Source organism: Lethenteron reissneri, chromosome 7 (assembly GCF_015708825.2).
Source record: "Lethenteron reissneri isolate LAM-NWPU_2019-01 chromosome 7, ASM1570882v1, whole genome shotgun sequence".
Lineage (NCBI taxonomy): Eukaryota > Metazoa > Chordata > Hyperoartia > Petromyzontiformes > Petromyzontidae > Lethenteron > Lethenteron reissneri.
The window spans coordinates 2,808,905-2,832,911 of record NC_083785.1 but is presented as its reverse complement, the minus strand read 5'-3'; the positions used below and the strand labels follow the sequence as shown (position 1 = coordinate 2,832,911).

Below are 24,007 nucleotides of genomic sequence, written 5' to 3'. Positions count from 1 at the left end.
CACCACGCTGGTTAGTGCGGGTTTGTAAAGGCGTGGGAGAAGAGTAGTAGAGTAATCCCTTGCTAATTCGACACATATGTGACTCTAGGCGTTGCCGATTATCCAATATTCCGCATTATGTACAATAAAAAAATCCACGTTTGTTTTCCAAACGCTTCACACACCGTACGCATTGACACACGCCCTGCATCAACTCGATCCAAAACTTTGGATTTGTCTCGCAGACTAAGGGATTTATACGTGAAGCCCCTTTCTATTACTTCTTGATGTAGGTGCAGACGACATTTATGAGAGGGTTGGCTTGCACAGAGTGCATAAGCAAGGTAAAGTCCAAAGCGACGGGTCTGCACTGATGCTCACCACGCGCACCGCCACCAGACCGAGTCGGTGTTTTGGTCGTGGCGCGAGGCGTCGCTCCACGTGCATGCCGAAATTGGACCGTTCGGTACGGCAATTCGGCTCGTGGCGAATTACTAACACACCGTATATATATGCCGAAAGCGCAGCCGTGCCGAATGATCCCCAATTACGAATGAACAAAGACCGAAATAACGAGGTTTTACTGTACTGTAGCACAATTGATGTTTCTGTACTGCCCTCGGTTACCCACAATGTTGTCCACCGCCTATAACAACCTGTTGTGCGTGAATGTCGCCCATTCAATCACTATCCATGCTCAACCCTGCTCAGCGCCCGAGATATGGCACATTCCGAGTGATTTTATTCATGGCCAGTTTCAGGTCATGGCAGCACAGTTTGCTTCCAGTGAGTTTGACTGTGCTATTATCCTTGCCTACGTTGTACGTAGCAAACCGTGATAATCGGAGGTGCTAATGTTATCTGCACCTCCGATTAGCACGGTTGGCTACGGGCGGTGATGTAAGACGTTCAACATACCGTATGGCGAACTTCTTTCACACCATACATATGCACTTCTTTCACACCGTATGTAGCCAAACTTGCTAACGGGATGTCTAGTGTCGTTGTCTGCATACACACGGTACAGTAATGTTATCCTGGACAATGCTGACAAAACACAGCAGGCTGCTCCTAAGCACACAGCTCTCACCCACACATTGCACGGCTCACACTCAGCCCTCTGTAAGTCACCTGCCAGCGGCTCAGTGACCTCCCCCAGTTCAGTCATCGATACGGAACGATAGAGTTTGGTTGCTTATTAACCCCCCCCCCCCCCCCCCCACCAAAGTCGATCTCGTAAAAAGATTCACACAGGCAGACGCAATAACTCGTGAATCTTCTCGAAATTCACTTCTAGAAACCAAACGGTTCCTCGCCTCATGACTGAACAATGGCTTCCCATAAAATGAAATGCACAACGCGCCTGTCGTCGCATCATGCGACCGACCGTACGCATTACCAGTTCATCAATGAACAGAAGCAGCGATCGCCGGGCTCAATTTCACGACGAGTCTCGCGCGTTAATGTCGGCGCCGATGTCTAAACCAGGCCCGAGAAGACTTTCACCGACCCGGCGAAGTTAAGGGTCGTACAGACATTTCGGGAAAAGGCCTTCCAGCCCGTGTTGGATTGACGGCGGGCCACAAAACGAGACGCGTTGCGTTGGTGGGGCGGCGGTAGCAAGTCGCGTTTATGAAGAACGCCGGCGTTGTTATGGAAAGGTGGCGCCGTCATCAATAATACACAACGCAGGGTAAAGCGACAGTCCACGATAAAAACGTGAGATGCGTAATGAAGGCTTGAACAAAGACCGAGGCGCGTGGGTAGCATCTCGAAGCATCCAGCAGCATCCCAATGTCTTGTGCGATGCTACGCCGAGGCAGCCGCACGTCCGCTTACTCCTACTCGCACGATGTAGTCCCGTTGGCTCGATCGCGTTATATCAAATTCGCATCCGCGTTGTATAAAAAAAAGTGTTCCCTAATACATTCATCGCGTTATATCCGATTCGTGTTATGAAAATACTCATTACTGTAATGCTCGGAGACCAGCTTCGACTTAGCCGAGACTCGTCGTCAGGATATTGCCTCATAAACCAAAGCGAGCGATGGGGCCATAAAGCAAGGCTGGGTGAACTAACCACGAGGCACCTGCGAAAAGTAAATATCACTCAGAGCCCCCCCCCCCCCCCCCATCAGATCACGCAGACTTTGAACCCGCACACTGACGAATGTGAGTCACGTACCTTACATCACGCATCAACGGCAGGCGGGCCGAGTAACGGCAGGAACCCGTCCGGGTGTGTGGGAATCGGTATGGGACTGGGAGACAGTGGCTGTGACTGTTAAGCCACCGATTACGAGAGGGGGGCCCCCCCCCCCGCCCCCCCGCGCGTAGCCCCACGCGAGCTAACACCCGGCCACACAGGAGCCGTTGTGCCGTGGACGACGTTAAGGTGGAAATCCGCGGTGGCTAGGAGATGTTAGCTACCTCACCTGGTATACACGAGGTCGTGGGTTCGATCCTGACCCAGACGCCTGCCGTATATTTGGATTAACGCGTAGGCCTCCGCGACCAATATTATTCAGAGCAAACGTTTTTTGGGTTCGATCGCGTAAGTATAAAATGCGTCGTAACCCTCCTCCGCCCAACACAGCCAGTAAGGTTTGTCAGGTGAACAAAACGTGCCAATTAGTTACTCCTTCAAGCCCACCGGGGTGTTGGCGAGTAATTCCGCAACATTTACAACTTGAGTACGACCTTTCGCTGCTAATTACATCCAGCATCATCGGAGTTTGTGCGCTGTGTGCGCTGCGCGGCAGGTGGCCATCCTCACGCGGTGCATTGTAGGGTGGACGACCGTGCAAAAGTCAACGCGAAGCAATTTAGCTTCTTTGTTTTTGGAACGCTTCTACCACACAAATTGAGGAAAAAACCTGTACGAAACGGGCTCAGCGCTCGCTTTGCCGTCCGATGCGATCGGGCAACAAAATCGTGGTGATTCCATCACCAACGGTCATGTATCGTGACGGGGTACTGCAAGATCCGGGCGTGTCCGCCGTCCAGTGCTCACCGAGCTGCATTGGCTTCTGGTTGCACAGCGAACACGTGATCAGGTCGCGCTCATTACACGCAAAGCGCTCGCCACAAATGAACCACAACACCCTGCTGCCGATCTCGTCAATGGGCGAAAACCGTCACGCGGACTCCGCTCGTCCTATTTGCAGCGGCTTTTGGCTAAACATCGAACAAAGACGGGTTCAATTCCCGCTTATTTACATCACTGCAAAGTGAGATCCCTGAGGTCGCCTCACCTTGCACGTGCCACAAGTCAAGCTCAGCGCCGAGAAGAGGTGGCTGAGGGTGCTGCTGGCCACACCACCCCCCGGCATGTGCCGTGCCAGGCTTACAAGGCACTGGCAAACTGTGCTTTCAGATGCACTTCTGCTGGCCGTCTGGAATGCTCCTCCTTCCGATATTAGGCCGACATCATTGCTATGCACTTTTAAAGGAACTATATTGAAAACTCTATTATTATTCAGAACTGCATGTTGTGTTTAGTTTGTTGTCCTTACCCGCCCTACGTATGGTGCGAAAAAAGTTCAACATAAATACACACATACGGGCCCCCACCACCCATCCATTACCAATCCCCTCACCCCCTCCCTCCAACTCCCACCGCTAGAAAGCTTTTAAGTCCCACACCCGTTCCCGATTATTCCCGAGGCAAGCGCCGCTCCAACCAGCCACCACTCTAACGTCTCCCAGAAGCAGACGGGGCTCGCTCAGCTCCTTGGCCATAAACGACGTTGAGCCCAGCACTCGGGCGGCGAGTCATCTTGAAGGCACGCACGGCAGCCATGCCCTCCGTGCGCGTGCCAGCGTGCGCGTCTGCATGTGCCCTGGGGTGTGCGTGTTGCAGCAAGCACGCTGAGCTACGAACCCGGTGGAGCCGAGTTCGATTCCCGTTCACGGCCAACACCAGGGATGATTAACCGAACTGATCATGGGGCCTCTCTTAGGTCAAGTCAGCCTCAAATGAGTAGCTGGAGCGGTGTGTAAATATTGGCACGAGGGAGACAAAGGTGGCCGGGCGTGGTGCTGGCCACCCCCTCGTGTGCCGTTCCGGCCTTCATTAGGTGCTTGCTAACAGAACTTGCCCCAACAGTCTGTTGAGGCTATACGGGGGATCTTTGTCTTTGTGCGGTCCCGCGGTGGTTAGCACGCGACCTAAGCTACGCCACTTACAATTTCCGGCCACGGTTAACATCGGTGGCGATCATCCGAATTGGGCCTGGGCCTCCTCCAGGTTGACTCAGCCCGAAGCGAGAACCCGTAGCGCGCACACACAACAGCAACGGGGAGGACAAAAGGCGGCTCCCCCCCACCCCCCGGTTCTGGCCACGCCAACAACTTCTCTGTGCGCCACGCCGTCCTTCCCGGCTAACAGCACTTGCCCCGACAGTCCGTCTCGGCTATACGGCGATTTTGTCCGCCCCCCCCCCCCCCCACACCTATCTCCCCCCCCCCCCACCTATCTCCCCCCCCCCCACCTATCTCCCCCCCCCCCACCTATCTCCCCCCCCCCCACCTATCTCCCCCCCCCACCTATCTCCCCCCCCCACCTATCTCCCCCCCCCAACCGATCTCCCCCCCACCCACCTATCTCCCCCCCACCCACCTATCTCCCCCCCCCCACCTATCTCCCCCCCCCCACCTATCTCCCCCCCCACCTATCTCCCCCCCCACCTATCTCCCCCCCCCACCTATCTCCCCCCCCACCTATCTCCCCCCCCCCACCTATCTCCCCCCCCCCACACCTATCTCCCCCCCCCCACACCTATCTCCCCCCCCCACACCTATCTCCCCCCCCCCACCTATCTCCCCCCCCCCCACCTATCTCCCCCCCCCCACCTATCTCCCCCCCACCTATCTCCCCCCCCCCTACCTATCTCCCCCCCCCACACCTATCTCCCCCCCCCACACCTATCTCCCCCCCCACACCTATCTCCCCCCCCCACACCTATCTCCCCCCCCCACCACACACCTATCTCCCCCCACTACACACCTATCTCCCCCCCCCACACCTATCTCCTCCCCCCCACCACACACCTATCTCCCCCCCCACACCTATCTCCCCCCCCACCACACACCTATCTCCTCCCCCCCACGCCTATCTCCCCCCCCACCACACACCTATCTCCCCCCACCACACACCTATCTCCCCCCCCCACACCTATCTCCTCCCCCCCACCACACACCTATCTCCCCCCCCCCACACCTATCTCCCCCCCCACCACACACCTATCTCCTCCCCCCCACGCCTATCTCCCCCCCCACCACACACCTATCTCCTCCACCACACACCTATCTCCTCCCCCCCACGCCATCTGCACCTGTTTGGACTTGAAAGGCCAAAGTCAGCTCGCAGTGCTGACAGCAGCCACGGTGGGACTCGGTGCCGCGGGGGCTGGAGGGAACGTACCGGAGCGATTCCACAACACTCGCCTGGGCACGATCGAGGCGGAGGGGGCGGGAGGGCGGCTTTTAAAAGTGCCGCTGTAACCCCGCGATGAATGCTCTCGCGCTTATCAATAATGATATAATGATAATGTACAGTAAAACCTCGTTATTTCGGGATTTGATCATTCGTGAATGGGGATCACTCGGCACGGCAGCACTTTCGGCATATATATATACGGTGTATTGGCAATTCGCCACGAGCCGAACTGCCGTACCGAACGACCAAAACACCGACTCGGTCTGGTGGCGGTGCGCGTGGTGAGCGTCAGTGCAGACCCGTCGCTTTGGACTTTACCTTGTTTGTGCACTCTGTGTAAGCCAACCCTCTCATAAATGTCGTCTACACCCACATCAAGCAGTAATAGAAAGGGACTGAAATATAAATCCCTTAGTCTGCGAGACAAATCCAAGGTTCTGGATAGAGTCGATGCAGGGCGTGTGTCAATGCGTACGGCGTGTGAAGCGCTTGGAAAATAAATTTGGCAAAAAATAAATATGGGGGCAGGAGGCACTGGGGAGTACCGTTGTAAAAAATTCGGAATATTGGATAATTCGGCAAAGCCAGAGCCCCATGTGTGTCGAATTAACAAGGGTTTACTGTAGTTGTAAGGTGCCTTGAACTAATGTCTCAAGGCGCCTTGTAAGAATAAGGAAAGGGCCAAGAGAGACGGAGGAGCTAAATAGAATAAACTAAACACAATAAACTGACTTAAGAAGATGTGGATTTTAAGACGAGATTTAAAAGTATCTACATTATCAGATGAACGGAATTTCCAACGGTAGGGAATTCCACAACCGTGGCGCAGATTAAGCAAATGCCCGTTCAATTCAGTTGCTTCGATGAGCAGTAATTATCTGCGGACTAAAATATAATACGGATGTAGCAGAGTATAAATGCTGTTACAATATATTACTATTGTCTATTTAATTCACTTATTTCTACACTGCTAACCTTTGTCGGCGCAATAATTGTGATCATTACAGATTTGACTTGGCTTAATAAAGGAATTGCTTTGATGACAATAACTTCTCTTCCTGATATTATCCATGGCCTTTGGACAGGTTCTGACGGCACTGTCCCTAACCGTTGTGCCACCACTCCACCGTCAAACATAATATGAATGCGCATTTACTCCTGCTGAAATGAAACTGTGTACGTGAATATTTGCCACAGCCTACGCTCCCCCACTGCTCTAACTGCTCCGATTACCGCCGCACGAAACTTCCGTTTTAATTGTTCACCTACGCAGAGCGAGGGGGCGAAGACGTTTTTATTCCCTCTCGAAGCAATCGCAGAAAGACCTCGCGATGAGTGAGGAGCGGCCGATGACACTGTGTAACAATTTTTTTTGTTCCTGGGTAGTAAGTGTTATTTCCTAATTGCTTATGCCTCAAAAGTACATACAATAGCTATTATTGCCCACGAACTTTGCTCAGCACTGAATCTATCTGGAATGTTCTGAAAAACAGGTAAACTTCAAAACATCACTGTCCTGGTCACAAAAGCAAAGTTTGCGGGGAATAATAGCCATTTTCTCTAATTTTTAGGCATAAGCAATTACGAAATAATACTCACTACCCAGGATAAAAAATTGTGTTACATAGTGTGATTAAAGCAGCGCGCGTGAAGATATGTTCGATATATGAAGCTTATGGCGGGTCCCCAGGGTCCCATAAGCCCCCGGCTCTCGCATCAACTGCATTGCGACGTCATGTTACGTCTGTTGAAGGCGAACAACACAGCAATCTGTTCCTCTCGACGAGCTCTACACTACGCGCTAATCAAAGTTTCGCTTGTTCAGCTCTTCTGCGCATTCGACCTCGCTACGCTTGAACGACACGACAACAGAATAATCCGCGCCAGGTGGGTTGCGGCGTTAATGTACGCGGTGGGACGGAGTCGCCAAAAATAGATGAATTAATTAGGATTTCGACTTCCGTTTATTCGGGACCCTGGGGTCGCGCCATAAGGTTATATAAAATATATAAATAGAGATTGTAGTTATTTCAGCAGGAAGGGTCCAATGAGCTGCTGGGCTCCATATCATAGGCATCTTGGGATGGTACAGACGTTATGCAGTTGCTTACATCGGTCGTAATGCAAACGGCAAGTATCAGCACGCTCGTGACATGTCACCGACGTATGTTGAACTTCTTTCGCAACGTACACTGCCGACCTTGCTCATCGGAGGCGGATTACATTCTTCACGAACAAAAATAAAGGAAATGAAACCAGGAGATAATTGGACAAAGATAAAACACGATGAGTAACCGGGAAAGCCTAAGTACGATCCTAACACACACACACACACACTCGGGCTCAACTTGTCGCATGCACGTCTGTGAAAGGAGCTTGACTTGCAGCAGTTGAACGGAGGCCTCTCGGCAACGATCATCGACATTCCGAATTCAAGGCGACAGCTGTCGCTCAGCGAACCCAGACGACCCATGCACGGGTGTTGGAGGAGGAGGCTGCTGTACATTCCCACGCGATAAGAAGTCACTTCGTTGAGCTACCATTTTCGATGGCCAGGTCGCCATCTGAAAAAGAGCTACGTAGCTCAGTGGGGCCTTACCTGGTAAATTTTAAAACATTGTTTAGTTTAGTTCTCGTCGCGCGTGCCAAGCGCGGAGGTTTTGTTAGGATCTCCAGAGAGGTGGTGGCGACGGCCGCGTGGGTCAGGGGTCAGGGGTCAGAGCACTAAGACAGCATGGCGGATATCCTGGGTTTGAATCCAGGTGTCACCCGCCCGCAGTTGAACAGGGCTCTCCCGGGCGGAGCGGGTTGATGGTTTCAGCTCGGTCACCAAAAAAAGTTCTGACTTTGTGGATTTTTTCCATAAAGGATATGTAACTCTGTGGGCTTTACTTAGTAAAATAAAAAACATAGTTTGCAGTTCAGTTGTCGGCTGTGCTGGGTGTGGGCGTACCAGGCTGGGCGGCGTACGAGACGGCGCTGGCGGCGGTGGTGCCAGCGCGTGCCGACTGCACGGCTCCCGACGACGAGGAGGAGGTGGCGGCGGCGTCCTCCCGCGTGACGCTGCGGTGCAGCAGCTCCGTGAGCGACGCGATCTGCCTCTCCATCGACTCCATGCGCTCCCTGCCGTGGAAAAAAGACAAAGATACCCCCTATAGCCTTAACAGACTGTTGGGGCAAGTGCTGTTCAATCACTATTTAGATTTTGCCAGGTAAGGCCCACAGCATACATAGCTCTTTTTCAACGAAGTAGCTTATCATGTCGAAATTTATAGCAGCCAAATACTGTAAACCAAAAAAATTCGACGAGGCACCGCAAACTCCAAACATACAGCAGGCGTCAGGGTCGCGATCGAACCCACGACCTCCTGTATACCAGGCGAGGTAGTTAACATAGCCTAGCCGCCGTGGCGCCCTCTCTTCCCCGCCACGAACCGAACCTCCAGGGGGGCGGGGGGCTCTCCCCCGGTGTCCCGGGCCGCGCCACTCACCGCGTCTCCCTGTCATCGACGTGGCCGATGGGCCTGAATGGCGTGACGGTGCCGGTGTCGGAGGAACCCACCGACACCTTCCGTCGCTGCTGCTCGGGGGGCAGCGTGGCGGTGGCGGCGGCCCCCCACGCCGGCGCCCAGCGCCGCCCGGCGCCGAAGTCGGACTCGTCCAGCGCGATGGGCACCACGGTGCGCGGGGCGAGCGACGCCTGCAGGGCGTGCAGCGACGCGGGCGGCGTACGCGACCGCGCGTGCTGCTGGTGCTGGTGCTGGTGGCCGCCGCCGGTGTCGTGGCCGCGCCACTGGGATGAGCCGGCGTAGGCGCGCGGCAACGCCGAGTCGTCCCACGGGCCCGAGCGGCCGCCGCGGTCGCCGGCCGAGTAGGAGGAGGCGACGGCGTGGCCCGATGCCGCCAGGCTGTAGCGGCCGCCCCCACCTCCGACGGTGCCGACGGTGCCGACGAGTGCCTGCGGTGGGACAATGGGTCAAGGCGCAGCTCTTCAATGACTCGCCCCCCCCCCACGTCCCTCGTCGTCCTCCCCACCCCCCGCCCCCCGCACCTCCGTTAAGCACAGTTGGCCACGTCCGGTGCGAAAGAAGTGAAAGATACGTACTGCCGGCGGAAGGGCTTCCCCCGCTGGAGGGAGCTCGGAAGCCACCTCGACAGAATACTTTGGGGCCTACTTTTTTGCACCGGCCCGACATCTGGGAGGAGGTGGGAGGACCCACGCTTGGCCCCACCGCAAGAACCATCGGCTCGCTGTGGGGTGCTCGTTTACACCGCCGGGGTGGAGCAAGCGGGGGGTTCGGGAAACTCGCCGCGTCGCTTCCACCGCCGCTGCCACGCCGGGAGATAATAAAAAATCTCCACCATTGCGCACTGCCATTTTTGGTCTTCGTCAGTGCACCACAGCCTCGAATAACATCTCAGCCTGTATCGTAATTCAGACTCCGAGATGTTAACTCCCTGGCCTGGTATACAGGATACAGGAGGACGTGGGTTCGATTACAACCCCTGACACCTGCTGTGTACTTGAAGTTTGCGTGTCTCTCTCCCCGTGGTCGCGTGGAATTTTCTCCGGGTCCTCTGGTGTTTTAGGGTGCCTTATACATATCCAATTGAGAAAAATGTTGCGCATCGAGGAAAACAACCTGATGAGGCAAGCAGTGATGAGAAATAAACTGGCACCATTTGTTGCATGGACAACAACAGGAAAATTACAAGCGTGTTTCTTCAGAAGAATGGAAGGATCCGGAAAGAGAGGAAGACCTCACAGAGACTGGCTTGACGACCACGTGGCCACTACCTGAGCCATATTGGCACTAAGACAGAGGAGGAGAGTGGAAACAACAAATGACGAAACGCACAGTAGACACCAATGGGGCTATCTGCCCATGTCGTCGTCGTCACGATCCAACACGAACCCAAACCCATAGCAAACGTCGCCGCGAGAAAAATCGGCCTGCGCAAACCGCTGCTTGCCTGAGGTTCGCAGCCGTGGAAATCTCCGGAAGGGGCCGGGGATCGGGGGGTGCGGGGGCTGGTGGGGGGTGGTGCGGTAGGGGTGGGTGCTGACCTGCGGGTAGTGCAGGGAGCGGGGGAGCGGGGGCTGGTGGGGGGTGGGGCGGTGGGGGTGGGTGCTGACCTGCGAGTAGTGCAGGGAGCGGGGGAGCGGGGGCTGGTGGGGGGTGGGGCGGTGGGGGTGGTTGCTGACCTGCGGGTAGTGCAGGGAGCGGGGGAGCGGGGACTGGCGGGGGCTGGTGGGGGGTGGGGCGGTGGGGGTGGTTGCTGACCTGCGGGTAGTGAAGCGAGCGGGGGCTGGCGGGGGCTGGTGGGGGGTGGGACGGTGGGGGTGGTTGCTGACCTGCGGGTAGTGCAGGGAGCGGGGGGGCGGGGGCTGGTGGGGGGTGGGGCGGTGGGGGTTGGTGCTGACCTGCGGGTAGTGCAGGGAGCGGGGGGGCGGGGGGGCGGGGGCTGGTGGGGGGTGGGGGTGGGTGCTGACCTGCGGGTAGTGCAGGGTGCCGGCGTCGCTGCGCACCAGCAGCACGTCGCGATTGCGCAAGTCCTCGTCGGGGCGGACGTCGCGCCGCTCCAGGATGGAGCCGAGCGCCGCCACGGACGAGGTAGAGGCCGTCGGCGACGGCGGCCCGAAGAAGGCGGCCGCTGGGGAGAAGGCGCTCGGGCCCTGGATGCCCGAGATGAATCCGGCGACGGCGGAGGACTGCTGCAGCTGCTGCTGCTGCTGCAGCTGCTGCTGCCGCTGCTGCAGCAAGTAGTGGCGCTGAGCGGGGGACTGCGGCACGGTTGGCGTGGCGGAGCCGGAGAGGGAGCCGTGTCGGTAGCCGCCGACGCTGTGCGAGCGTCGCGCCGACTCCTCCTGGGCAAGGAAAGATGACAAGACGGTTAAAGAATGGAATGAAAGTCAGAAGCGCCCGGCTGCTATTAAAACTATTTAAACTTTTTTTTATTTTAACTTGATACAAATAAAATAAAAATCACGACGTTTCGGAGGCAACACAAGCTTTCGTCTTCAGGTGGAACCGTCACAGCACGATTGCTGTATCAAGTAAGACTTGATACAGCAATCCTGCTGAAGACGGAAGCTTGTGTTGCCTCCGAAACGTCGTGATTTTAATTTTATTTTTATTTCACTTTTATTAATTTAAATTTTTTACCTACGTGACTTTACCGAAAAAAAAAGACAAAAGCCAAATGGCAATGATGTAAATAGACATAAGAACAAAAACAACTGCACGACACAAGGAATCGGACAAAATTGCAAATATAAATCGTTGTTAAATAAAGGTGAAATATATTAAGTTCGCTGCAGTGGAAACCGGATCGGGCAGATTATCTCCCGGCTGATGACAGCGCAAATTACAACTGGCCGTCATAGCCTGTATAGGGCGGCCAAAGTACGAATCAGTAAACAAACAAGGATCTATATATTCTAGATTTGAAGCTTTCTTGACTGCAAGGATTCATACTCTTAGGTTCTTTCAGTAAAGTCACGTAGGTCAAAAAATAATAAAAAAATAAAATAATAATAAATGAAAAGAACTAAATTACACGCTACAGTGATTTTACTGGAGCAGTTACACCGGATGACAGAGGCTTGTGTTGCTTCCGAAACGTCGTGATTTAATTTAGTTATTTTCATTCATTATTATTTTATTTTTATTATTATTTTACCTACGTGACTTTACCGAAAGAACCTAAGAGTAAGGATCTATATATATATCAAATAAATAAAAGCTAAATGCAATTAGAGAGACTGACACAAGCATCTTAATGTGATGAACATCAAACAACACATGAACAATGAAAACTATAATATCGTCTTGATTTGAAGCTTTCGTGACTGCAGGAATCCATACTTTCTGGTTCTTTCGCTAAAGTCACGTGGGTAGAAAAAATAACAAAACAAAACACGACGTTTCGGTCGCAATACGAGCGTCCGTCTTCAGGTGGACGCTTCTGTTGCGACCGAAAAGTCGCGTTTTCTTTTGTTATTTTTTCCTACCTACATGACTTTACCGAAAGAATCAGAGAGTAATATTAATACTGCTCTTTTACAAACTTCATTCGGAACGCACCCCATCTCTGCAGCTCTCAAAAGCTAAGCGGGGGGGGGGAGTTCATCCTGGTAACAATTCAACGTGCGAGCGGCACACGTAACACGGCTGCAGTAGGCGCCGTGGCAAAGAAGGGGGGCATTGCAGCAATAGCCCAGGGCACCGTCAGCCTGCCCCTAGTCCGTTCGCACCTGACCCCGGGGGGCTTGTCATTCACGTTCCGCACGGTTTCTCCTATCAACGCGGCAGTAGCTGCGTATTCCTGAAGAACACCGCGTTACGGGGAAAATCGCGGTGCAATGAGTGCGGTACGGGGTAAAAGCACGCTCCGCGCGCGAACACGTCAGATGCGTACGCGGGCTCAACAAAGACTGACGGCGCCGTGGGTAGCGTCTAGAAGCATCCAGCAGCATCCCGCCTTGTGCGACGAAGCTACGTCGAAGGCGGGCGCGTGACCGCCCGTTCCTTCTCAGCGGCGTTAGATCCAAGTCCCATCCCCATTATAAACAGACGTGTTCCCCGATACATTCATCGCGTTATATCCAATTGGTGTGATGAAAACAATTCGCGTTATAGGAGAACAGACCTGTATTGGGCTCTTAAATAACTAATAAAAACATCGCTCGTGCACATGTCCGCTGTGATGGTCTCCCAACGCTTACCCACACGTCTCCTCCGTTCACCGCCTGGGGCTGTCTGCTGACGGGGGCCCTGAAACCGACCTTCAGGGTGGCCTTGTTTGTTATCTCCCTGGAACATTGAGATGATAATCGGACAGGACGATCAGTGCGACTGGATTAAACGTGGCAGTAAAAAAGAAAACGCGTGTAGAACATGCGACCGGGTGTGATGTTCACCGTATAAATGCATACCGCGTAGAATTGACATGTGAGTGTGTGCGTGCGTTATGTGTTGGTCATGCAAGGCATTAATCCTGGATAACCGGGTGAATATTTGTTTTTAATAATCAGAAACAGAATATTTATTTATACTGAAGGAATCCGATGAGCTATAAAGCTCTTTTCCACAGATGTCCAGTAGAGGCGGGTAAGAACGTCACAACAACAAACAATGAAACGATTATAGTAGTGCAAAGTACAACAAAGGTAAACAAATCAACAAACACATACAAATAAATTAAACCATCCCTACCCTACCAGACGAAGCCCCACTGAGGCATTCACTTACTTTTCAGAAGCAACCTGGCCACAAATGATAGCTCAACAAAGTGTCTTGTAATGAAATTTGGACATTTATAGCAGCAAAATGATCGAAACACCCTAAACGCACGTTTCTAAACGTGTAGGAGAAAACGGACAACCCGAAGAAGCGAATCCAATATATACATATTACCCGCTCTGGACGTGCGAATCACCAACACGGACGCCGACAAAGCAAATGGACACTGGCAAAGAACAAAAGCCAAGGCCTGCGCAGAGCAGCCAAGGAAACGGTGCACGCCTGCGGTTACGATGCTGAGAGACGCCAAGAGGGCCACAAAATTGGAGGAAGCGGATCCCACAGAACTACTTCCGAGTGACCCTCGATCCACCCACCCGGCCGCACGGTAACATTTGTCACTGGGCAGTCAAACCGATGTTTTTAATTCTCAAGAGACGGTTTATCACCCAATAAAGTTAAAAAGCCCAATTTAACATGCTGGGTGGTTGTGCTGAAAAGCAGCCTGAGACCACCAACTGACTTGACTTGAGAATCCCAGTTTTTTCAATTCCTGTCGATCAGCCAGTTTGAGTTTCATCCATTTCCAACATTAACCTTTCAAATCCGTTCTGCCGTTGATGTTAATTATGGTGAGACAGACAGTGCTATGTAAAACTACATTTTCTTAAATAAATATGATACCCACGTTGCAGCATGAAAGTCAACGGATTGGCTGGACTTGACAACCAGGTTCAATCGTAGGCGGCTGACACCCAGATCCTCACCCAGAGCGTCACCGGTGCCGTGACACCCAGATCCTCACCCAGAGTGTCACCGGTACCGTGATACCCAGATCCTCACCCAGAGTATCACCGCTACTGTGACACCCAGATCCTAACCCAGAGTATCACCGGTGCCGTGACACCCAGATCCTCACCCAGAGTATCACCGGTGCCGTGACACCCAGATCCTCCCCCAGAGCGTCACCGGTGCTGTGACACCCAGATCCTCACCCAGAGTATCACCGGTACCGTGACACCCAGATCCTCACCCAGAGTATCACCGGTACCGTGATACCCAGATCCTCACCCAGAGTATCACCGCTATTGTGACACCCAGATCCTAACCCAGAGTATCACCGGTGCCGTGACACCCAGATCCTCACCCAGAGCGTCACCAGTACCGTGACACCCAGATCCTCACCCAGAGCGTCACCGGTGCTGTGACACCCAGATCCTAACCCAGAGTATCACCGGTACCGTGACACCCAGATCCTCACCCAAGTATCACCGGTACCGTGATACCCAGATCCTCACCCAGAGTATCACCGCTATGTGACACCCAGATCCTAACCCAGAGTATCACCGGTGCCGTGACACCCAGATCCTCACCCAGAGCGTCACCGGTACCGTGACACCCAGATCCTCACCCAGAGTATCACCGCTACTGTGACACCCAGATCCTCACCCAGAGTATCACCGGTGCCGTGACACCCAGATCCTCCCCCAGAGCGTCACCGGTGCTGTGACACCCAGATCCTAACCCAGAATGTCACCAGTACCAGGCTTGCCGGAATTGTCCCATGAGCTACATATATGTTGAACTTCTATCGCACCATACATAACCAACCGTGCTAAATCGGAGGACGCGTGGGAAGGACAACAAACTACACACAAAAAGCAGTTCCAAAACAAATGAGTTTTAAATCTAGATTTGTAGACTGAGACGAGCACATCAACTCTGCGGCTCCCAAGCCACTTAAAAAGTTAGAAACCTCCCCAACTCGGAAGGATCAACGGGATGACAGTTTTTGAGGGAACCTCAGTGCCTACCGTAGGTCGGAGAGGAGGCGGAAAGTGGCGGTGGACCCAGCGTCGCGCAGGAGAAAGGCGGCGTCCGGGGCCTCCAGCGCGGCCATGCTGAGCATGTCCGGGAAGGCCTTGACGAAGAGGGCACGCACCGTGTCCAGCGTGGTCACCGCGTTGGGCATCACGGTCTGCCGGGTCTCCCCGCCGTAGTGCAGGAACAGCACGCCTGCACGAACCCGAAACAAACACACACATACAGACACACAGATTCGTCTCCGCTCGCACGGCCGGCCGGGTTGTCTTGCCGCGCGGCCCAGAGGATTATTTTAATATTATTGTTTCATTATTTTCTTAATATACTTTTGATTATATATTTTTCCTACTGTAGTACCTGAGCAGCACCGCTGACATCACACGCAATGAACGAGTCTAGTGGTTTTTTATATATATATATATAAGAAGATGAACTGAAGGAACCCTGCCACCCTGGCCCTGCTTGGCCCCCCAACCGAGCCAGATTCATGTATCTCTCATTTAAAAAAAGAAAATTTAATCAAATATATCACTGGGAAATTCCAGATGGAACACCCAAAATAGGCGAGTTGAGACGTGATTAAACGACGCAGCCTAGGATTCAGATCTCTCACGAGAACAGCGCGGTCACGGCTCAGTTCTGGCTCGGTACAAAAAAACCAGCCCCAGTGGAAAACCACCCCATGCCCGGCTCGGATGTGCCAGTGGAAGCGGGGTAAACGATGTCCTGCGTGGCCCGCATGGACCGTTGAGGCAAGTGCCGTTATAAGCGAGCGCCTACGAAGGTCGGCACGGGGCAGGCACAAAAAGGGTGGTGTGGACAGCGACAATCTTGGCCCCCCTTAGTGGTGATGATGATTTACACACTGCACCAGGAGCTCATTTAGGACCAAGTCAGTCTTGAGGGGGGGCTCAGGAGGCCCATTTTTTTGACCCATGGAAGGCAAGGTTGAAAATGGGCTCAGTCCAATCCCTCCGTGAGTAAGCCGTTTGCTTCAAACACGGAGCACAGCGAGCCAAAATGACGTCAGGCATTCATAATTCAGGCCGAGTTGACCTAGGGGCGAGTGGGTATCTCGGAAGCCAAGCACGACCTGAGCCTGAACCACCACGCAGTACGGAGAGCACAGAAAAGCACAGACACAGCAGCCATCGTTGCGGAGTAGATCTGTGTGCCCCGTGTCTATGCTCCCCACCACTGCTCCCAATCAAATAGGTTGATCGCGTCAGCATGAACACGTGACCAGGGTCGATGGTGCCCGGCTGCAAAGGACGGCGGTGGCGGCCACCGTGGCAGGAGCTAGCGGAGGTAGGAAGACGGCGAGCTGACGGGACGTCGAACGTCGTCAAACGGCCGACGGGATGGAAGCCGCCTCACTTGAAAGAGCGCGGCGACGGACAACAGAGAAGTGGAGAGATGCGGCAAGGAGATGTCGGTGAAGGGAAGCGGTCCGTGCGGCACCACAACGGCTCAATAGGCCAAAGGGACTGGGAGAGGAACACGGCGGAGGCCGAACGAGAATGTGCTCCGCCGGACGGCGGCGGTGGCGGCCGGCGTGCCACTCGTCCAGGCTTCCCAGGAGAGTCAGGCCTGGCAAACGTCGAGCCCTGGAGTGGAGCGTCGCCGACGTCGCCGACGTCGCCTTCTCGGTGAGGGCACGCCCGCCGAACCTGGCACGCCCGCTGAACCTGGCGGGCGACTCGATGTGATGGGCTCACACGGTGACGTCAACTTCACTCCCCATCAATTTAAGACCGGAAGCAGGAAGACTTCTCCACAATTCTGGCTAATCGCCTGATGAAGCTGCTTGTTGTAGTCCTCGGCGAAACGTCACTGTACTTGAGAATTGTACATTCTGTGGGTTTACTCTCTCATCACACTCGCTGTGCTGATGTAGTCACTAATTGTCACGTTTGTTTACGTGACAAACCCACACCTGTCAACCCACACGGTTTTACCCCGGATTCTTGTACAGGGAAATTGAGTGTTCTGGTCCATACGGCGTGCAGCCGTTTCAATACGGGCAACAACAAACATAGTCTGTGTTTCTCCCTTGTGATGGGACTTTGTAGGATGAACGTTGAGATTTATAAGGGCACGGGGTGACCACTAAGGTCTCTGATAAGGGGTTGACAGGCATGCAAACCTGTCGGGTGGTGGCGCGTTTAACAACACATTTATATTCACGCAATCCAACCCCCCCGAAAAAACGTTTTATTATCGACGCCAAGTGTGTCAGCCCACCAAGCCGGAGACGGGAGATGCCACGGAAGAAAAAAAAAGTCGCTGCTTCGCTGAACACGGCATTATAAATGCCGGTTTCGTTAATGGTGAAAAACAGGGCTGTTTTTCATTAGAATTTAGACATTTCTGCCACGTGCCTTTTTGGGTCACATATTTCAAAGACAGATTCCACGGTTTGGAGAATCCAGGGCAGCCACCCAAGATTAACTCAGCCATTCGCAGAAGCCGCTGCCGCCGCTGCTGCTGCTGCTCGAAAACACGTGAATGCCGCTTTGCTAAATTTGCACATGTCTGCACGGGCAGCCCTCTTTGTCAACGCCACTGCCCAGGGTGAGGACCTCACCGTGGCATGAAGCTCGTGGGGGTAAATTGGTCATACTTCACCGTGCTGGTCAGTGCACGCTGGTGAAGGCGGAAGCATGCGTTTGGGGACTTTGGAGTAAAAGTACAGGAGAATTAGAGTACAACGGTAGATTTTGTTACCGCACTGCCCTCTGCAGCCCACAACACAGCCCCGTCGATAGCCTGCCTGTGCGTGGCAGTCACCCTTCCAAGTACTACCCAGGCTCACACCTGCTTAGCTTCGTGCGATTCGGTCACAGCCCTCCCAAAACGATCTCGCTAAAATTCACAATTCCCCTGTCTGCTTCGTCCTCTCTTCTCGGTCGTGAAAGATCGGCCGTCATCCCACCTTACCGAGCGTTTTCTCTTTGCTCTGGTTGGCCGAGCGGACGACAGGAAGTGACACGCGCTGTTTGGTCCCTCTGATGAACCTGGGGTCGTTCTCCGACATCACATCCGGCCCCCCCTTCATGGGCCGGTAGGGGCCGAAGTCGGTGTCGGCGGCCTGCATGGCGTCCTGCTCGCACGCGTTCACAAGGGATGCAAACACAAAGACAAAGTTCCCCCGTGAAGCCTGTAACAGACCGTTGGGGGCGAGTGCTGTTAGCGAGCGCCTATGATGGTTGGCATGGCAACCTTCATAGGATGGGTTGCCAGCACCACGCCCGGCCACCTTTTTTTCGAGCCAGTGCTTATATTTACACAGCGCACCAGGTACTCATTTAAGGCTGAGTCGATCTAGGGGAGGCACAGGATTGGTTCAAATGTTCACCGCTATTATTGGGCATGAGCGGCAATCGAACTTGGGTCACTGGGTTCGTTGCGCAGCGCGGTTTCGGAATCGGAATCTTTATTAATTGTGGAGAAACCCGATGAGCTATGAAGCTCATTATCACAGATGTCCGGCAGTAACCGCTAACGCTACCCCACTAAGGAGCGTGCACACCCCCACACACACACACCGTAACAACACCTTCAACGGAACCTTACTGACGGCAGAGGCAAGTGCTCTTAGCGAGCACCTATAGTGCGGTGCCATCAGCACCACTCCGGAGGTGCCTTTGCGTCTCCTCGGCGCCGATAGTTGAACACACCACACTGTCTTGGCGGCCGACCATGTCCCGCCAGGCACGAGTGCGACTACACGACCGTCATGATAATGGGCAAGGCCGGAAACTGAAGCCAAGGTTTGCCCAACTGACGTCGCCAACACGTCCCTGAGCAACGTGGTGAAGTATGGTCAAATAACTCCCGTGACCGTAAACACACACACACACAGCCCTCAATGCCGCCGCCCTGCAAAGACAAACTTGGCAAGACCCTCCTCCAAAGAATCATGTTGCGTGTAGTCATTTTAAGATGTTTCTTATGCTTTTGTTTGTTGCGGTTGCACCCGAGTCAAGAGCCGCATGGCTCACAGGGTTATACCTAATAAATGAAACTGAAACTGTAACTACAATAATAGAGATGCAATTAAAATGTGATTTGTTTGTGTACGTAGTGGTAGGTACGGTACTGCTGGAGGCACAGGCGAACATATGACAGACACAACATTGTTTTGATTAAGTTTATACAAAAACCTATACACTGAAGTTGACGTAGTAACATCCAACAACGTATCATGATAAAATAGTTGCACTGACCATTTGCACTATCGACTTAGCGCATAACGTCACACATTAGTTCCTGAGCAACAGAGTTGCAACAGAGTTGCTCAAAAACTAACTCTAAACAATGTTTTTGTTTTACCAGGTGAGGCCCACTGAGCTACGTAGCTCTTTTTCAGAAGTGACATGCTCACAAATGATTGCTCAACGAAGTGGCTTATCATCACGTGGAAATGTATAGCAGCCAAATACTCGAAACGCATGACGTCAATTCGAAATTTTTATGGAAAAACTGGAGGACCCGGAGAAGCACAGCAGGCGTCAGGGATCGGGATCGAACCCACGACCTCCTGTATACCAGGCGAGGTAGTAAACATCTCACCACCCTGGCTCACTTGTTTCAGACTCACACGGCCCGTCCGGATGCCTCAAGCCGATGCGAGACGAGTCTGTGTGCTTCGAGGTCAAGGCGGAATGAATGATGCGTACGGAATAATAACGTTAAAGGAATGGGAAAATAAACCACACCCAAAACCATTCTGATTCTCTCCGTACAACTCTTTCTCTGAGTTCGAGCTGAACTCTTTCAGGCATCGGACAGTCGGGATCGAACCCACGACCTCCTGTATACCAGGTGAGGTAGTTAACATCTTGCCACCTCGGCACCACCGAGTCTAAATTACGATGCAGCCTGAGATGTTATTCGAGGCTGCGGTGCGCCGACGGAGACCAACAATGGCGGTGTAACGGTACGCAACGGTGGAGATTTTTTGATCTCCCGGCGTGGCAGCGGCGGTGGAAACGACGCGGCGAGTTTCCCCAAACCTCCCCGCTTGCTCCACCCCGGGTCGCGCCGCTCACCTGCAGGTCGGGCTGGCTGCGCAGTCCGCTGAGCCGCACGTGGGCCCCGCCCGCTGTCGCCGCCGCCGCCGCCGCCGCCGCTTGGGGTCGCGCTGCCGCCGGGCCGGGGTCGTCGACGAGCCGCACGCCGATCACCGTGTGCCGGCGGTTGTCGCGGGCCGCTCGCTCCGCCGCCACTCCTCCTCCACGCTGCCGACCGGCGACGACGACGCCGACGCGGCCGCCGCCGCGACAGCGCCCATTGCCCGCTGGGCCGGCGTTGGCGACAACCGCGCGCGGAGACCGCACGCGGGGCCCGCACTCTGTCGGCACAGGGAAAGAGGGGGAGGGTGAGGAAGGCAGGGGTCGCGCGCGGGGTCACACGCACGGTGCTGCCAGCCCGCCCACCGCGGTGCCGAGACGCTATCCACCTCGCCTGGCACACGGGAGGTCGCGCGTTCGATCCCGACCCTGACGCCTGTGAATTTGGAGTTCACACGTTTCTCTCCCTGTGGTCGCGTGCATTTTTCTCAGGGTCCTCCACATTTATAATTGACATCGTGCGTTTAAGAGTATTTGGCTGCTATGGAATTTCCAGAACACCGCTTTCTCTCTCTCTCTAACTCTGTAGATTCCACGCTACGACTCCCTGCACAGATCTCCGGGTCGACGGCGCTCATTACACCACACTCGCGTGTTTTTAATTTCGAGGACAGCAGAAAGCAATTACTGGATTCCGTTTCAACGCGACGGTGGCCACCCACCCGCCCATCACCATCGCCGCAGACACAAAGGGGGAGGTGGGAAATTCTTGGCCGCAACCGATGGAACATCTGGCCACGGGTTTCGTGGCGTCTGGGTCATGTTTTACGGCACTTTTAATTAGCGAAGGGGGGGGGGGGGCATCGCGTGACGCGAGCACGCCTGCAATTGCGCTCTAACAAATCACCGGTGGCCGCAACAATGAACACGGACGTCTCGGGCAGCAGGCCGCTGCCACCTTTGGGCCCTGTGCGGGGTTCAGAGACGGGCTGGATGATAATAATGTTGGGAGCCAAAACTTACGGGAGGGCAGCCTGATATATTATATACTCTTTAGAGTCCAAGATGAACTTAATCCAGACAAACGAGACTACACTCTGCATTAGAAGTGACCGAGTCCGCCTATGTATGTGTGTATGTTGAACATCTTTGGCACCGTACATAGCCAACCGTGCTAATAGTGATCAAGATGCAGCGCAAACGACTACAATTTCACATTCAGGTGCTCCAGCCTGATAACAGCGTCAGGAGCGGTGGAGAGTATCATCGCTGCGACGTCTCCTTCGTATTTGTGGATAGGGGGAACTCCGTCGTCTGACGTTGTACGGTCTGTTCTGGGTGACCACGGTCGCACACTGGAGAGTTTTTAATTTTACATTTGCGCATCAGGGTGTCCGCATCTGCTGCTGCCATGGTTTATGCAGTGGATGCAGTTTTAGGGTGGACAACGAGCTTCATGGAAGATCAAAACCCAGGGGATCTTACGCATTGGGTCTTTCACAACCAGGCGTTTGTTTGCGATGTCTTCTGAACTCCACTCAGCTGGCCACTGAGCCTGGGCGAAGGTTCGATTCCTGCTACGGCCAGCCAGGAATTCCCCTGACGCGCCACCGGCTCATCCCACCGCCAGCGAGGCGGAGGGAACGGTTTAAGTTAAGTTTCAAGTTCTACTTTGTGCACTCAGGTGAGAAACTCAAAGAGACCAGGGATGGAGTGACCCCGGGGTCACCCAACCGACGAAATCAAAACAAAATAAAGGACAGCACGGGCAAGGGGGGGGGGGGGGGGCAAATAAACGCAACGCAGTCCTCGAGCATCAGAGAAGGCCATCACACTTGAGTTGCAATGTTTAAAATAACTAGAATATCAAGGGCCATAGGCGAATGGCTTCTTAGCATTTTGCGCCTTGCCTGTCGCACCCACTGATGTCCGATCCCGACCCTGATGCCTGCCGTATATTGAGTTTGCTTGTCTCTCCCTGTGGTCACGTGGGTTTTTTTCCCTCTACATTTAGAATCAACGTGCATTTTAGAGTATAAATTTATACACGAGGATATGCCATTTCGTTGAGCTATCGTTTGTGACGATAGCTCTATATAGCTCTGGGCATTAGCTGCTGAAATAAAATAAAAAGTTTGGTTTATATTTAATGACAGTCAAACTCATTAATTTTTTTTTACTCAAGAGTGAATTTTTTTGTCAAATTTAACTTGCTCTTTTTTGGGGGGCAGTCATTAGCGAGCGACCAAGCTGAGACCATCACCTCTGCTAACCGCGAGAAGACGCTTGTACCCCGATGTAGCCCCACACCCGGTTTCAAACCCTCCGCTCCCAAATCTGAGCCGGCCACAGTGTCAACCGTCGCACAAACGCCGTGTTCAAAGTTGCCGGTTGGAACATCTAAAGTATGTACGGGTTATCCAGGTCGTGACGATTACAACCGCGCACAGGGACATCCCATTCTAACGAGCAACGGCGAAAAGATTGCACAGCACAGCCCCTTATTAAGGAGGGAAATGAATCAGCCCTCCCCGTAATTTGCCGAATCGTCGCAATCTAGGATCACGATCCGATTCCATTCAATGCAGCATGTAGGAATCGAAGAACATGGGCCGCTGCACACGTGTATCGTGAGCTCAAGAATTCTATTTGTAAAGACCGTGCTTCATAAAACACAAGGCGTGCGAGGGTTGTGTGTATGTGTACGACACTCGTTTAAGAGTTACGCTCAGTGAGAGAAATCCATTTACCCTTCGGCCCCCCCCCCCCCCGCTTCACAAAGCCCCCCCCCCACCCCCCGTCGCCCCCTCCTTCTGCGTGACTCACTCAGCAAACTCGTGGAAGGTCACGCGACCTCGGTGTACGGCACCGCAGTGACAAATCCACTGCCGAATAATCTCGATTATTTTAAAAGGTTCGCTTTTTCGTTCAGCGATTTCTTGTTTCTTTCTTCCTTCGAGGTAAAGTAAAAATATTAAACGAAATTTGTTTTGATATTTTATTTTACCAGGTAAGGCCCACTGAGCTATGCAGCTCTTCTTCAGAAGCGAGCTGGCCATAAATGATAGCTCAAATAAGTGGCTCATGACGTGGAAATCTGCAGTCGGCAAAAAAATATAAAACGCGTGCTGTCGATTCTAAACGTGGAGGGGAAAACAAAAATGGCCCGGAGAAAAATCCACACGACCACGGGCAGAGAGAGACACGCAAAAACTCAAAATGTACAGCAGGTGTCAGGGTCGGGATCGCACCTACGATCTCCTGTATACCAGGTGAGGTAGTTAACATCTCCTAGCCACCGTGATGATGAGAGAGGGGCACGCAAAATTCCAAATATACAGCAGGCATCCAGGTCGGGATCGCACCTACGACCTCCTGTATACCAGGCGAGGTAGTTAACATTCTAGCCACCGTGATCATGATGAAAGAGAGAAAGAGGCAAG

At 53.5% G+C, this 24,007-nt stretch overlaps 1 protein-coding gene across 1 annotated transcript in view; it reads right to left on the bottom strand.

Annotated features, from left to right (window-relative positions):
* Positions 1–24,007, bottom strand: part of LOC133355781 (SRC kinase signaling inhibitor 1-like) — a 157,334-nt gene that overhangs the window by 37,540 nt on the left and 95,787 nt on the right. Inside the window, exons 2-8 of the mRNA XM_061573132.1 lie at positions 20,544–20,845; positions 18,430–18,592; positions 15,480–15,681; positions 13,149–13,236; positions 10,914–11,288; positions 8,911–9,377; positions 8,373–8,542 (exon numbers count right to left, since the gene is read on the bottom strand). Of these exons, the coding sequence (XP_061429116.1) occupies positions 8,373–8,542; positions 8,911–9,377; positions 10,914–11,288; positions 13,149–13,236; positions 15,480–15,681; positions 18,430–18,592; positions 20,544–20,845 (1,767 nt within the window). The remainder of the gene's footprint in view (positions 1–8,372; positions 8,543–8,910; positions 9,378–10,913; positions 11,289–13,148; positions 13,237–15,479; positions 15,682–18,429; positions 18,593–20,543; positions 20,846–24,007) is intronic.